General features: G+C 50.1%; 1 protein-coding gene across 1 annotated transcript in view; it reads left to right on the forward strand.

The window, feature by feature from the left end:
• Positions 1–12,463, forward strand: part of ppm1e (protein phosphatase, Mg2+/Mn2+ dependent, 1E) — a 53,002-nt gene extending 40,539 nt beyond the window's left edge. The window contains exons 2-7 of the mRNA XM_036525464.1: positions 724–845; positions 3,423–3,622; positions 5,105–5,293; positions 5,664–5,807; positions 6,623–6,716; positions 8,771–12,463. Coding sequence (XP_036381357.1) covers positions 724–845; positions 3,423–3,622; positions 5,105–5,293; positions 5,664–5,807; positions 6,623–6,716; positions 8,771–9,711 — 1,690 coding nt within the window. The 3' untranslated portion in view covers positions 9,712–12,463. The remainder of the gene's footprint in view (positions 1–723; positions 846–3,422; positions 3,623–5,104; positions 5,294–5,663; positions 5,808–6,622; positions 6,717–8,770) is intronic.
• Positions 12,464–15,714: the final 3,251 nt, after the last annotated feature.

The raw sequence follows: 15,714 nt of genomic DNA on the forward strand, positions 1-15,714 counted from the left end.
GTTTCATCGTGGTGGATTCTTTTCACAGCTGACCTGATTAATATGAGAGCACTGATAGAAAAGCGTTAGGGAAGAATTCGGAATAATCACAAGAGGGCAATTGGTGATTGCGGGACCGCTTCATGATTATAGTGTCATGAATGACAGCCAAAAATATATGAGACGTTATGGATCATAAAATACAAAAAAATCCCTCAGTGAGAATATAAAACCCAGGGAAATTGTTTGGTTCGATGTCTAGCAGAACACTTTCCCTTTTTTCATTGTCAAATATTTACTGCCTTTTTCCAGAAAGCCCAAATCATATCCATTTTAAATATAATATTAAATGATCATTTTCTCAGAGTAGACCAAGATGGCAGCTAAGAGCTGTGTGGCTAGCTGGCTTTTGTTTCAGATATAATCACCTGTGTTATCAATGCTGTTGTGCTGTGAGGTAGCTGCCCTTGAACAGAGATATTTGCCTGTTCCTGATCAGGTGAAAGTTACAGTCACTGGACAGGCAGAGAACAGCGGCATCACGACCACCATCGTCACGACAGGGAAAGCGTCACTGCTTTAGCTTCAGGCAGTGTCTAATGCGACAATCCAGTCATCATGTGTTAAATGTGACTGACAGCGCTTAAGAGGCATATGTTAACCCACCGCCTCCCCCTTCTCTCTCTCTCTCTCTCTCTCTCTCTCTCTCTCTCTCTCTCTCTCTCTCTCTCTCTCTGCTCACAGTAACTGCCCCTTCGCTCTGGCAGCAGGTCTGGCCCGGGCCACAGCGGATGACATCTTGCAGAGTGACCTCTCCATCTACCACCTCAACAAGGGGGTGGAGGACGGCACCGACCCCTTCCCCCGTGAGTTCCCGCACGCCACGCCACCCTCCCTGGCACGTCCACAGCAAGCAGCCAATAATGCTGGACCGATGAGGCCACACACTGTACTGACAACATCACATGCAGTATCACTACTGTGAGCTATTCATGAGCGCCATCATTTGGAGGGTAGGGTAGTAAATCTATCTAAAATATTGAAGCGGGTCTGTACTTTCACATATACGTATAGATATGTGTGTGGATATAATACTGAAGCATAAGACAGTGTAAACAATGTAAAGTATGCAGTATGCCACAGGGATTTACCCTATATAGTATATGACAGTGCACTGTAAGTAGGACATCATGTTTGGCCTTTTAAGGTATTTGATTCTGAAATCAGGTCACTTACTGACCTAACTATAGACTGAACGGCCTTCTGAGCGCAGCGTATCAGAGCATGGGAGGGATAATGTCAAAGCAGCATGTAACCAGCACAGGAGAGATACATTACCCGTTCAGAAAACCTACAGGCACAGGAGAGTATAGTCAGCCTCAGGAGTCAGGTTTTTTCTGGAGAGCAGTTATAGACTCATACGCAAACTGCCCACCTGCCTGCATTTTTCCATGCACGCAAACGCTTTTTCTTGTCACATGAATTTTTTTTTAACTCGCCTCTATGGACAAACAGAAGCGCTCGCGGCTCCCGGACACTGTAACATTTTAAAAGAAAGGCAGCGATCAGCACCCTGAAAAGTGCCGGTGACAGTGATGGAGCTCTTTGTGTTCTCCGTGGCGGGGAAGCGGAGGGGCTAATTTTAGCGCTGGGAGCGCTGGGCGGTGCGCAGGCTGGACGCCAGGCTGCTGGGGAATGGAGGACAGGAGACAGCCGTCTGGGCGCGGGGCGGAGGCAGAGCGCAGCGTGGGCTGCCAGGGCCCTGAGACGTGATTAAATTTAGACGCGGGGAGCCTGGGGAGATGGGAGATGGGAGAGGAGAGGAGAGGAGAGAGGAGCGCTCGCTCCGGCGGAGAGGCGTTTTAAGGCGTGGCGCAGTCTCAGAGCTAACGTGCTCGGGACCCCGGCCTGTGGGCCGCAGGACATTAACACACTGAGCGTCGTCACAAGTGCTTGCTGCCCGCTTGGGCCGCGCCTCCCGCTGCCGGCCCACCCCACTCCCTCCCAGACCACTGTGACATCACAGAGGCAGCAGCCCTGACTCCAGCCAAACAGGGGATCCCCCTGCCATGCGGAGGGCAGCGGCAGCCGTCACTGTGCCGGGGGACTCTCAAACATTTCCCCTCAGGGCCCTTCTCCTGCAGCAGGAGAGCGCAACCACAGCCACTCCGATGTCTAAAATCACTCACGGCTCCGGCTGCAGAATCCCATCAGGACAAACACAGATCAACATCATCACCACCGTCTCAACGGGAACAGGCTGATGGAGGGGTCAGAGCTATTTATTTTGTGGTAAGAAACGGGAGGTGCATCAGATAGCCGGGCGAGGGCGTGTCTGTGAATGCTGAGAAGCCGGGGATGCCGGGATACAGCAGGGGATGGTGAGGGAGTGGCAGGGCTGTTACACAACAGCTCCCGCTTTGGCTCACGTCTAAAGCCTGCCATTCAGACCTATGCGAAAACCCGAAGGCTATCCTTTATTCATTGACAAAGGCCTTCGTGTCACCTAACAGTTAAATAAACAAAACCGTTGGTAAAGTAAACACAAAGGATGGCTGGAAAAAAAAAAAGAAAAAAACGTTCAGATGGAAAATCAAATTTAGAACTGAAAATTTAATGAGTTGCTTTCCACTGAGGTTGTGAGTGGGGGACAATTATAAAAAAAAAAAAATTTGCAAGGACACTGAGTGCTCTTCAATATTTCAGCGGCTCTGATGAGACCAAATTTCCTGCGCGAACCTCGTGAGCAGGAATGTTAACGTAATATTGTAAACGATTTGGCATTAACAGACCACCAAAAATGATCCCCTGGTGAGAATCCCGTATAAATTACCTACAAAGTACCTGGCATCGCACACTGCAGGCCAGTCGACCGAAGGTCGTCTGTGGACAAGTCCCAGCCTCACGGCGGGGAGCACGAACGCTCTGTGCCTGAGCGTCGTTGCTGTCACACTCGGTAACAGCGAGACGGACAGACGGTTTGTCACATCGCAGACAGGGAACAAAGGGTGGGTGGGGGGGATGACGGCAGCTGAAAGCTCTTGCGTGCCCCAGGGAGGAGGGAGTCTGAAACATCCAGACAGAGAGACAGCACAGAAGAAAATGCCAGTCCACCCCTGCGGGATTCGGAGCCGAAGCGACCGCCGCCTGACGACACCCCCTCCCCCCCTCCTCCACGCGACCTGCTCTGCCCGCTGTCCGCAGTTCCCCTCAGAGGAAATGTGATCAGATAGCTATTTTACCCTAAAGCCCCCAGTGCGCCCGGCACTCTGCTCAATGTGGTTCAGGTTCTGAGTTCAGCAAATCAGTGTCAGTGTCAGGTGTCTTGTGCCGCAGGGGACTGGTAGCACTGACAGCGTTTGTGTTTCTGTGTTTGTTCGGCATGTGTATCCGTGTGTGTGTTTGGTGTGTATGTGTGTGTGTGCTGTTGTGTGCCTGGACAGAGCTGGAATCAGTGAAGCTGGCTCGGCTGGTCTTCAACAAGCTGTGTGACACCTGCTGCCTGTGGCTGAAGGACTTCCCGCACCGCCGCCGGCAGCAGCGCTACTACGAGACCTCCATCCACGCCATCAAGAACATGCGGCGCAAGATGGAGGACAAACACATCGTCATCCCTGACTTCAACATACTCTTTAACCTGCAGGTACACCAAGGCTCCAGCCATGGGCTGGAAAAGCACAGAAACAGAAGGGCCAGACCGGCTCAACAGCTGAGAGCGTACTGGAGATGGCTGGTCACATTAAATCATTAAATCAGATTGGGCCGGCATGTTTGTTCAAATTCTTGCATAACTCCAGTCAAAAAGAGGTGCCATAATTCTACAGCATAGGGTAACTATTTCCTGTGTGCATGTACATAGAGGCTACCACTTTGGATGAGACTGTTCAAACGCAAATAAATTTGACCTTTTAACAAATCTATCGACTTTGTATCTACGCTCATACAGTCATGAGCACACAAGTCTGACTTCATCTCCGTGCAGAAACTTCACACCGAGTCACGTCTCCGCGTGGCTGTGAGTTTTTGAATTTCCAAACAGTTGAACAGAGCCCCCCACAGTGAGACAGCACAAGGGTGGACACCCGTGTAAATAAAATGTTGAATGGCTGGAGGGGGAAGAAAGGGCCTTTTTCAAAGAGGCGACGCTTTCAACACGGGCTCCCTTTGTGTGAACGTTCCCTCGAGGAGCACGAGCGATCGCGGCGTCGCACGCTTCCCCGGTGCTCTCCGAAACCGCGGCCTGCTATCGGCACTCCCGCTTAATTAAGGGCACTTCATTCATCTCTGCTCATCGGCTAATTAATTGACCCCCTCCTGAGCTGCCTGCCCAATGCCACGGCAGGGCATTCACAAATGAATTTAATGAAAGGAGCTGGCGGATCAATAGGACTTTTCCAGATATGCTTTTAATGGCACCAACGCGAGATTTAAATTATGTCACAGCTGGTGGGCCCTGGTGAATGAATTATTGTCACAGAGTTATTGGGTAATGTTTCCCTCCCTGTTTCACCTGGAAAAAAAGAATGTTCTCATTGAAGCAGAATAATTTTCCACCTCTAGTACGTTATTTGCACCTCCGCCTGCAAGAAGCAAATGATCTGTCATAGGTGTCTGGCCTCAGTTGGATGTGCACACATGTAACAATTATGAGAACAAGTTCAGTAGTATCATTGAATTTTCCAGCATTATAACATACTGAGGGTTGATAGAGGACAGAGTATTCCTCTGTATTCCTCTTTTTGATTTCCTCTAGTGCCTCAAGTGAGTGTAGATTAAGACAACAAAATGGTCTCATTACCAGATCGAACTATATCTAGCAAGTAAGTGAAAGCAGAAGCAACCTAGATTGTTTTGCCTTACATATCTCTCATCCACATGGCTAATATTTTGTTGGCTAAGGAAATAAGTCAGATAGAAGAGCTATCAAGATTAGTGAAGATTATACGCCCCCTGTAATCTGAGCTAAGGGGAGTGTCACACCGGTCACCAAGCACACAATGAGGAATAACATCAGACGAGGATTACAACTGCTGTCAGGTTGACAGCCGTCATTGTGCACGCATTTGTCGCAGAAGTTGGTCCGCGGATGTAACCCTGTTACTCTGCCCCCCTACCCCTGACACAGGACCAAGAGGAGCAGGCCTACTTCGCTGTGTTCGATGGACACGGGGGCGTGGACGCCGCCATTTACGCTGCCAACCACCTGCACGTCAACCTGGTACGACAGGAGATGTTCAGCCAGGACCCCGGGGAGGCCCTGTGCCGCGCCTTCAAGCTGACGGACGAGCGCTTCGTGCAGAAGGCCTCGCGCGAGGTGAGGTCACTCCACCAGTTACGCTGCGCGCTGGCCTCTGTGGGTCGGCTCCCCTTATTCCATTCATATAACACCCCCTTTCATCGCCCCCCCTTGGTTTCCCACAAAGCCAAAGACCCCTTTTATTACTCCAGCCTGGAACTCCTCCAGTCCCCATGTCCTTGCAGAAATGTGTGACATACTTTACGGTTCCGTAAAAAAAAGGTTTTCTCAGTTTTGTGGAAATGAGCATGATAAATTATTTGGCTAGCGGATCTGACTTTATTAAAATGTGTTAGTGCTGCTGTCTTAGGACTGCGTTCACCGGCCCTCGCCTCCTCTGTGTGTGTGTGTGCGTGTGTCTGTGTATGTGCGTACGTTTGTGTGACAGAATCTGCGCTGCGGCACCACGGGCGTTGTGACCTTTCTGCGGGGCAGCACCCTGCATGTGGCCTGGCTGGGGGACTCCCAGGTCATGCTGGTCAGAAGAGGGCAACCTGTGGAGCTGATGAAGCCTCACAAGCCAGACAGAGAGGTGAGCAAACACACATACCACACACATACTACACACACACACACACACACGCCACATACCACACACACAAACAGGCACACAGTTACAGCCTCTTTCCCTTTCAGACACAAGCACATGTAGATGCACGCACATTGCCTTATACTGGTCATGTACACATAAGTGTATAGTAGAGGCACACACACTTTTTTTTGTCCTGGTTATTGGTGTCAACATTACGTGCATTCCTCCTTCTCTTTGTGACTAATTAATACCCACACGCACATTTCCCAGGGACTCTGTGTACACTGTGCTTGTTTATGATATGACAGAGCTGCTGTGCAGTTGAGTCACTGTGTTTTCTGGAGAACCAAATACAGGCCATCGGAATGCCCATCTGCTGATATCCTCTAAATACTCACTCCACAGAATTCCCTTGCAAAACCACAAGAAGTAATGGGAAATTCACAAGAGAACAAATGTGTTTTTAATAAATAAGTAAATATATTCCATTACATAGAAATATAGAAAAATAACATGTGGGATCTGTTGCTATTTTCACGTCATTTTATTCATGTTTTAGAATGTGTCATAAAATGACATACATTGCAAGTGCAATACTGCAAACACTGCTTTTGCAACTAAAGACATAAATGATTACTGCAGCTGTAATCTATGCAACATATATTCTGACATATTTCAAATCATCATTTTTAACATTGATACATATGCTCTCTCATAAAGGTACATACCATGATCATGATTTATATGAATTACTGATCATACCCAGACATGCACGAAGCCTACATCTACCTCCGACTGTCTGTCGCCCCCTGCAGGATGAGAAGCAGCGCATCGAAGCCCTGGGTGGTTGTGTGATCTGGTTCGGCACATGGAGAGTCAACGGCAGCCTGTCAGTGTCCAGGGCAATAGGTATGAGAGGCACGGCTGGGGGACACGGGGATAGGATAGGGGGGTAGGGGGAGGAGTAAGCAAGCTCTCCATTTCACCCAACTTGGACTTTGCACTCAATAACTTCCGTGGTGCTGAGAAACCCCACCATTGAAATGGTGCCAGGAATGCAGTGTAATGTATTTCAACCTGACCCCGGATCAGGGGCAGGTTCAAACACGTCAGATTAGAGAGAGAACAGATGATGGTCTGAGATTGAGATCCTTGTACAACACAGATTAGACTGTGGTGGGCTTGTGGTGCTCCTGGGCCTATTGACCACAGGGCTGGGGGAGCTAGTCAGCAAGGTAGAGAGGATTCTCTTTGGAGGGGTCTGCCATGGGCCAGGTGCTGCTTGGTGCTGGGATACACTCCTCTCAGCAGGAGGCCCTTATCAACTACCCATCTCAGAGTTGGAGCAAGCAGCCGAGTGAAAGGGCAGGCACTGCGCGGTCAGGGGGGAAGTTGAAGGGATCGTGGAGGCAGTTTGGAGGAACTTGGAATCTATCTATAATGCAAGTGAGAAAAGAGGGGGGAATCAGCAGGATTTATGTCCAGTTTGTTAAAGCGCCGATTATGGTTCAGCAAATGCCCTGACACGAAAGCTTCACACACACAGTCATTTTTGGGTCATTGCGAGTCAGTGCAGTGGCGAGCGGGGTGTTTCATTGGTTTAGAGCTCTTTCCCATGATTCATCACCTCGGCGCCACTGTTGGAGAGCCACTTCTCTTTCCTGTTTGAGGAGGGTTTATTTACAAACAGAGAGGGTTGGTTGCGACAGCTGTAGGTCAGGATTCCACACTCAGTCCCCGTTAGCCAAACGAATCACAGAAAACGAAAGCTCCTTTATGTGATTAGCTGTTGAGTCCAAAACCCCACGTAATTTCATGTCATACAGACAGTTCCTCTGTTAGGGATTTACCACAAATCATATGGCCTCTGAGTGATTATTCTGTTTTTTTGAGGGCGACCCAGTCAGTGTCACATATAGATCTGCAGAACATCTCAGAATCAGGGAACTCCAATTAGGTGCTAATGAGGCTGTACAGCAACAAGTACAAGAATTTTGTTCAGTAACTCAGTTGAGCCCATTTTATGGAAGCCATCATATATAATATAATAGTATAATAGCATAATAATATTTTCTTAGATTCTTAGAGAAATTCTTAGAGAAATGTGCTGTGACAAATGTGCAAAAAAAGTTTACTTATTGTTCTTGAAAAACAGAAAGGTGAAAAAAGTAGAGCACTGAATGAGGGCTTGTATGTGGTAAATTCCTCTGGGTGGAATAGTCTGGAAGGAAGGGACGAAATTGCAAGGAATGACCTGCATCTCTTTGCTCTCTGACCTCTGAATCTCAATCTTTCTTTTTCTCGCTCCCATGTGGTGGAATGAACTGCCCTGTGGAAATCACAAGCGTCCTGTCTATTGCCCTTTACTGTCTCCGAAAGATAAACCTCTGTGAACAGTACCTCCTTTCCCCTGCGCTGTTTTTGTAATATTTATGCCTCATTACTGTGTTCGGTTTACTGGAGTTTTATCATGCCTCCGTGTTTTGCTACGTTTACTGTCCCGAAGCTTGTTTTTCACAGAGCGTTTGCCTGCTAATTAATTTAGATTCAATTGCCTTGTATGTCACCGTGGTTAAGTGCATTCGCAAAATAAAACGATCATGATCTGAAACCGAGAAAACAGAGTAATTGGCTTGAAACATGCTGGCGATGTATTGGCATTGAATGTACAAGCTCATATGTGCTGTTCATTCAAATGAATTGGAGATAGGTGTCATAGCTTCTTCAGCTGGATGTTGTGGTCGTGATTTTGAGTTTGGCGTCATCTTATCTGTTACATAATCGCTGGGCCGTAGCCAAACATGGGAAGCTCAGAGGAACCATGAAAGCGCACAGATTAAGCCAATCAAGGTACCAGGGGAAAGAGATGAGGGAACCAATGTCACATGATGCACGCTCTTTAGTCATGGCGTTCTGTGTTGAAGCTGTGTCGTGACCTCCTCTGTGCCTTTGCTTCTCGCCAGGCGACTCGGAGCACAAGCCCTACATCTGCGGCGACGCCGACCAGAGAAACTACCAGCTGGACGGCACGGAGGACTACCTGATCCTGGCCTGCGACGGCTTCTACGACACAGTGAGCCCGGAGGAGGCGGTGCGCGTGGTGAGCGACCACCTGCAGGAGAACGGCGGCGACAGCACCATGGTGGCGCACAAGCTGGTGGCGTCCGCCCGCGACGCCGGCTCCAGCGACAACATCACCGTCATCGTGGTCTTCCTGAGGGACCCGCGCTCCCCGCCCCCGCCCGAGGAAGAGGAGGAGGAGGAGGCAGCGGCGGAGGACGCGGAGGAGGCGGAGGAGGAGGAGGAAGAGGAGGAGGCCCTGCAGGCCGAGCTGGGCTGCCAGGACGGAGGCGTGGACGTCGGGGGCAAAGGCCGTGGGTCGTGGCCTCTGCAGCAATGCTCTGCCCCGGCGGACCTCGGTTACGAAGACCGAATGGACTCCTTTACTGACAGAACTAGCCTGAGCCTGGTGGGACCCGACCTGATGTCAGAGGAAGGCCGGCTACGGCTCCCGGCCGCCTCGCCTCCGCCCCCTACCAAAACCTATACCCCAGACGTAGAGCCCGCCAAAGGACCTGGCGCTGCCTGGTGTCCCCGCCAAGAAGAAGGGCACTCCGCGTACGGGCACGCTCCGCGGGGGCCCAAACCGTGTGTGCCGTCCTGTCAGCCGCCCCGCGTGGAAGGACAGTGGCTGGAGGCGGCGGCCCTCTTCTCCCGAGAGGGGCGACCCGCGAGGAGGGCGGCGTGCCCCTCCCTGAGGTGGGGGCCCCGGCGGGTGCGCAGGGTTCCCAGGGAGACCTGTGGCCTGCCGCAGGCCCCCCGCGGTGCACCCTACCCCTGCCGTCGCCCGGAGAGGAGGCCGGGCGTGGCCGCGCCGCGGGTGCCCCTGAGCAGCAGTGACTGACACGGCTGCCCCCTGTCCCGCTCTCCCAGCCCTGCTAGAGAAAACCACACAAATACCACGCATCCCACACCGTCGGGTCGGAGCCCCCGGGACCCGTAACGACCACTCCCTCCCTGTCCACTCCACTCCACCTCGATCTGGCCCAGCCTGTGACATCACAGCCTCTCGGTCAGGAAGCCCCGCAGTCGTAACTCCTCCCCCTGTTGTTCGGAACAGAGGTACTGTGAGTGCGTAACGGATGCATAACGGAATTCCTCTAATTCACCCACTCCATTTTTATATATGTAAGCTTGTAAGATTAAGATTAGTGGTCACTTATCTGTATAAATCCAACATATAGGCCAGCAGTGTGCATTTAAGTTAAGAACCGGAGGCATCGTCAGTAAGAAATTCTATCAAAGTTTTTGAAAGGTCAAAGTCTTAGCGAAACAAAGGGAGTGAAACTGCAGTAATTACGGCTGAGCCTTGCACTCGTCTTACTTCTTGTGGGAGAGAGAGAGGCCATTTCCCGACAGGAGCCTCGTGTTGAAGTGCCCAGACAGCTATGACACAACCTCAGTTCAGCCCCAAGCGAAAGGTCAGGACAGTTCAGACAAACTGGCAGAAAAATGTGCCTTTTTCTACCGTGGGGCAGATGGGAGGGGGGGCACTTCAGATAGCCACACAAGCCATACTTGAAGATAGAGCGTACACTTTGACATGAACAAATGACCTAAGCCGAATATATCCTCCCTCACACACGCAGTCATACACAGGGCAGGAAATCCTCAGTTTAGATCACTGAGAGAGCTGAGGAGCTCGAGCCTGATGCCCTGCGCAGCTCCAGGGGTTAGCCCTGTTAGGCTGTGTCATACCCCTGTATGCATACCGAGCTGTAACCTTATAGAGCCAAACTAATCACCATCTCCCTGAGAGAGGCAACTGGTTTGAATTGAATGCTGCCCTTGTATTCTGGTAACATTAACATTAAAAACTTGACTAAGCCATTCCAGCAAAACTGGGAAGTGTTACATATTTCTGAATAATACTGTCATCTTGTGTATACGTATACATATATACTTAGATATATATTTGTATGTGTGTGTATGTATACGCACATACACACACACACAGCTGATAAGTATATATGTGTATTTGAGACAGCTGCAATTGAGTTTTTATAATTCTATTAAAGTGACCATGACTTGATGGTTCTGTAAATGGTGCTCCGCTGTCCTGGCCCAAGCTGCATACTGTCAAGATCCCCCAGATCACACACTCACTGCTGGGACCACTGTGGACTTTCCACACGCCCATGGTCAAGTGGTGGATGAACTGGAATGAGTGAAATCCATGAGAGGTCACACAGGAGAGATGGAACTCGCCTGTGCACCCCTGACCCCTCTTCCTCCTTCTCCTCCTCCTCCTCCCAAAGCGTGCCATTTGGTCACTCACCCCCATGGCCCCTCAAAGCTAACGCCAGTGTCTGAGGCGAGAGGGAGGGACAGTGGGCTTGTGTAAGTGGGGTCCAAAGCTCTCTGGCTCGGGTTGCTTGAATCGTCCCGCACCGAGGAGCCACCCGCCCGTCGTCCCCTCCGCTGCTCCAACGAACGAACCCGCCGCCCGGAACCAGCCGAGCTCCGCCGCTTCAGACCCCCCAGAAGGAAACGAGGGGGGCAAGGATCGCCGTGCAGCACGCCACCCCCCGGGAGCGACGGGAGCGGAATGTACAAAGTTCCGGAATGTACACAGATCTCTGAACGCCCCGAGTTTCCTCACAGGTGAACACGTGCAATCAAAGCAGCGACGGTGGGGTGTTTTTTTTGTTTGTTTGTTTAAGGTTTTTTTCGATGCTCACTGCCAGTCTGTCTGTGCTGTACGGAATGTAACTGCGTTCATGCTCCAAAGACTGGGGGGAGCTTCCCCCAACACCCTCCCCCCACCCCGTGTTATATAATATAAGAGACAGTCCTCGGCGAGAGAGGGGACGACCAGCTTCCTGCGCTGGCTGCCGTATCCTCTGGCTAACTGGAGTACACTGGGGCATTGATCCAACAGCAGGCATTAGGCCGCCGCCCACCTCCTCCGGCTGGGCGTGGCTCCAGATCCCTCACCCTCGCTGTGTGGACTGTAGGTCATATCTCCATGAACAGGTGACTGCACTGACTGCCATGGCCCCCTCTCTTCCCTATGCTGAAAGCCGAAAACATATGTGAGGGTGCTCTCCCCCGCGCTTTTAGCCTTTACCCCCCCCCCCCCCCACCCTGCTTTTTAAAGCTCACTGCATCGTATTTGGGAGTGAAGAAAGAGCTCCTGCAACTGTATCGCCATCCCACCCCTCCACCACCTCACAAGGGGCACCTAATATATACTGGAATTCTATAACTAGTTAACACATATATTTAAATGTATGTGAGGGTGTGTGTGTGTGTGTGTGTGCGTGTGTGTGCCTGTGCGTGCATGTTGGGACGTGTGCATGTGGTCCGTCTGAGTCCAATATTTAAAATCAACACTGTAAATTCCGCAGGACAACGGGACATTAGTCTGTGTGGATCTCACTGGTCATTCCTCCTCTGCACCGTGTAGCTACCCCCGAACACACAACCCTACCCCTGTCCCCCAGGAGGACAGCTGTGAGTCTGCAGCACTTGACCTTAAAGGCGAGCTTCAGGGACCAGAGCACTGCGCTTACACCCCAAGCAGTATTTCCGTGCTCCCATGGAGACGGAAGCCAATCAGGAAGCCCCGAGAGAGCGCCCCCCCACCCCCACCCCCACCCCCATATCCCCCTTTCATAGTAATATTGCACATTGAGCATGTGTGAAGTGCAGAGCCACTAACAGCTTCAAGTGTAAAAAATGAAAAGCCATTAAAATAAAAGTTGAGTTAGTTTGCCTTATACTCGCCTCGGATGCAGCAAAACGTGTCATCTCCAAGCCCCCCTTGCAGCCCCCCCCCCCCCCCCCGCAGCCTGCCCCCACGCCCCCCCCACACCCCCCCCCCCCCCGCAGCCTGCCCCCACACACACCCCCAACCACCCACCCCCATCCCTCAGAAGTGCCCCTGTGGTCAGGCCCTCAGACCCACAGTTACCCCCACCCTCTCTGTCCAGCTGCTCTGGAGCAAGGAGCCCCACAGTGCTGCCGCCCCCCCTTTCCCCCCCGCCCCTTAGTGACAGTGCGTACATGTAGTTCAGGTCTGTTCCCCCCGCTCCTCCCTCCGCGCTCTCCATCACTCCGGACTCTGTGCCCGTGTATGCGACCGCTTGTTCCTGTAAGCAATAATGAACCTTTATGAGCCGTGCGCAGGGAAGGCTGCTCTCTGAGGCTCTGTCTGTCTCTATCGAACCACAGTGCTAGCAACATAGCTTTTTAAAGAGATCGCCATTGCCCTTTCCAACAGGAAAAAAAAAAAAGCTCGCTCCCATCCCCCAGAGAAGGTCTCTCTTGAAGCGTTATATGCTGCTTTAAAGTTTATTTAATTTGGTGAAAGGTAAATGCGCCCTAGCTCCAACCCCTGTTGCACTGTGGCTTCACTGAAGACAGACCCAACGAGCAGCTCTCCCAGCCTGCAGGTTAGGTAACCGGTAATCGTTTCTGTACTTGTATCCTCTGTGTTCTTGTAGTATACATATATGTATATCTTAACTGGTGACTATTATCATGTATAAAGATTAGATGAAGCATTTGCCTCATGCGCTTTATTCCCCCCGTCTGGCTCTTATGGCTGCATTCCGTGGATGTGTGAGGGATACGCTGCTGCTAAGAGTGAGTGTGTGTATATATATGTGCTGCATGTGTGTGTGCATGCATGTGTGTACAGGTCTGTGTGGAGTCATCTCCCAGGTGAGGGCTGATCTCTGTGAGAGGGCCCAGGGACACGACCCCAGAGAGCCAGAAGATTTAATTAGCATGAACCACAGCCTCCACCTGCCCAGCCCTGGCAATATAACCGCATTATGAAGTTAACCAAAGAGGCTTAATTAAGCTGCTATCTCTCCCATGGTGATGTGTAAGTGTGCATGTGCGTGTGCGGGCATCCAATTGCTATACAAGGTCAGACATACTCAACGTTTTGGGCCCTCTGCCATGCTCCTCCACTGTGTCAGTGAGGTCTGAAAGTTTAGACTCCAGGCCACTGCATTTACAGAGGGAGAAAAGTGTTTGTGCAGCAGATTTTAAAGTTCCACTGACTGGCTTTTCCAGAGAAATATAGCAACTTACTTTCATCCTCTTCTTCTTTTCAGGTAGGATGTATGGTGTGTAGTCAGACGTCATTTGAACTGTTCTCTGGTGTGTGTCATAAAATATTCATGATCATTAGTTATTAATGGGTTCCTTTTTAGAGCATTCAACATCAAGTACACTTCAACACAGGTCCCTAAAGAAACACTTAAACAGCTTCCCATACTTACTAAGTAAAAAGTTTGCCAGCTGCACGGTAAAATTCAAGATGGCCTGTGCAGTATGGCACAAAACAAACCAGACCATGTAGTTGTCCTGTCGCAGATCATCACTAATGGGAACAACCATACAGCACATCTCTATTTATTTAAAAAAGAATATAGTGTCAACATTTGCAAAAACAATGCTAAAATGTAAAAGTAAATATTCTAAAGGTAAATATTTGATGGTCTAATATGTGTAGTATAACATATTGAACTCATATTGAATTAATAATATGATTTAAACATGCAAATGTGTTCACCTGTACACTGCCTCAGAGGGTAGACCCAGGCAGAAGACACAGAAGACACTTCTCTTTTAGAGAATGGAAATTACCCGATTGAGCGAGAGGTACAGCATACAGCTACTGGGACCAATTTGCTCTCCTCCATCCACAGATTTTTAAGGGATTACGGAGGGATTATGGACGGAAATTAATCCATGAAAGTCGTAAACCTTAATTTATGACTTCACAGGAAAATGGAGCACACAAGATTTACAATCAGCTCTTGAGGGGACAAATCTGCAGTTTAGCTCCTGTAACCACTGAAGACCTCTTTTCAGTTTAAAGAGAAGACAAGTACTTCCAACAGCACATGCCAAAATGCTGAAAGCAAAACCCTGGCAAATACTGCAAAGGTCATGTCACAGTGTCTCACTGATGTGAGTTACTGATATAAATAACACCTGTGTGCTGAATTATCCCTGTAGCCAAAAGCAGAAAAAAAGCAGTCTCCATCTCCAGTCCAATTTCACATCCCCCACAGAATCCTCACAGGGCTATAGGCCTCCTGCTACAGTCACACGAGAGCTGCATGGTACAGACAGGGGTAACGGAGAAGGTAAAGCCTATATTAATGCTTCCTTATATTGATTTAAAGCCTACTTTTTATCCCACAGTCATGGCGACTGTGCTACATCCGATTCATCTCCGAAGGCAGCCTCAGGTTCAGAAAGCGCTGGTGGAGATCAGATTGAAAAGCTGCAGGTGAGGATGAAAGGATTCACACAGCCTCACCCCCCCCGACCTCATTCTCATTGACAGACATTTTGAAATGGACCAGGGGTGGCAAGGGGACTTCCACCATGGTGATCTGCCTCGGGGGTGGGGGGCGGGGTGCAGCAGCTTTGACAATCACAAAAGCCGTTGTATTTCAGGCTGCCCATGTATGTTCCAATTAGAAACGCAGGTCCTCTGTAAAGGCACTTCCTATACCTGAAGGTCAGCACTTAATGATTCCTTTTAATAGTCATACAAAGCAATTTGGGACTTGTTGCCTATGCACTTCTTACCTTTATTGTACAAAATAGTCCATCCATCCTTGCACAGTGAGCTGGGAGGAAGGTGAACCCTACGGGTGGGAATGGATAGCACCAAAATAGGGCACACACAGACACAAAGGTTCCTACCTTACAATGGGCAGCAGGTCTATGGACAGTGGAGGGAAAAAGACAGGGGAAACCACCATAGGAAAAACTGAGCCAAGGTTTGAAGTGCAAACCCTAGAACCGTGGCCACCCTACAGACGTCACAGGGGAGGGTAAAGAATGAGAAATCAGCAACCGAGATGCAGAGGAT

Source organism: Megalops cyprinoides, chromosome 3 (genome assembly GCF_013368585.1).
Source record: "Megalops cyprinoides isolate fMegCyp1 chromosome 3, fMegCyp1.pri, whole genome shotgun sequence".
NCBI lineage: Eukaryota > Metazoa > Chordata > Actinopteri > Elopiformes > Megalopidae > Megalops > Megalops cyprinoides.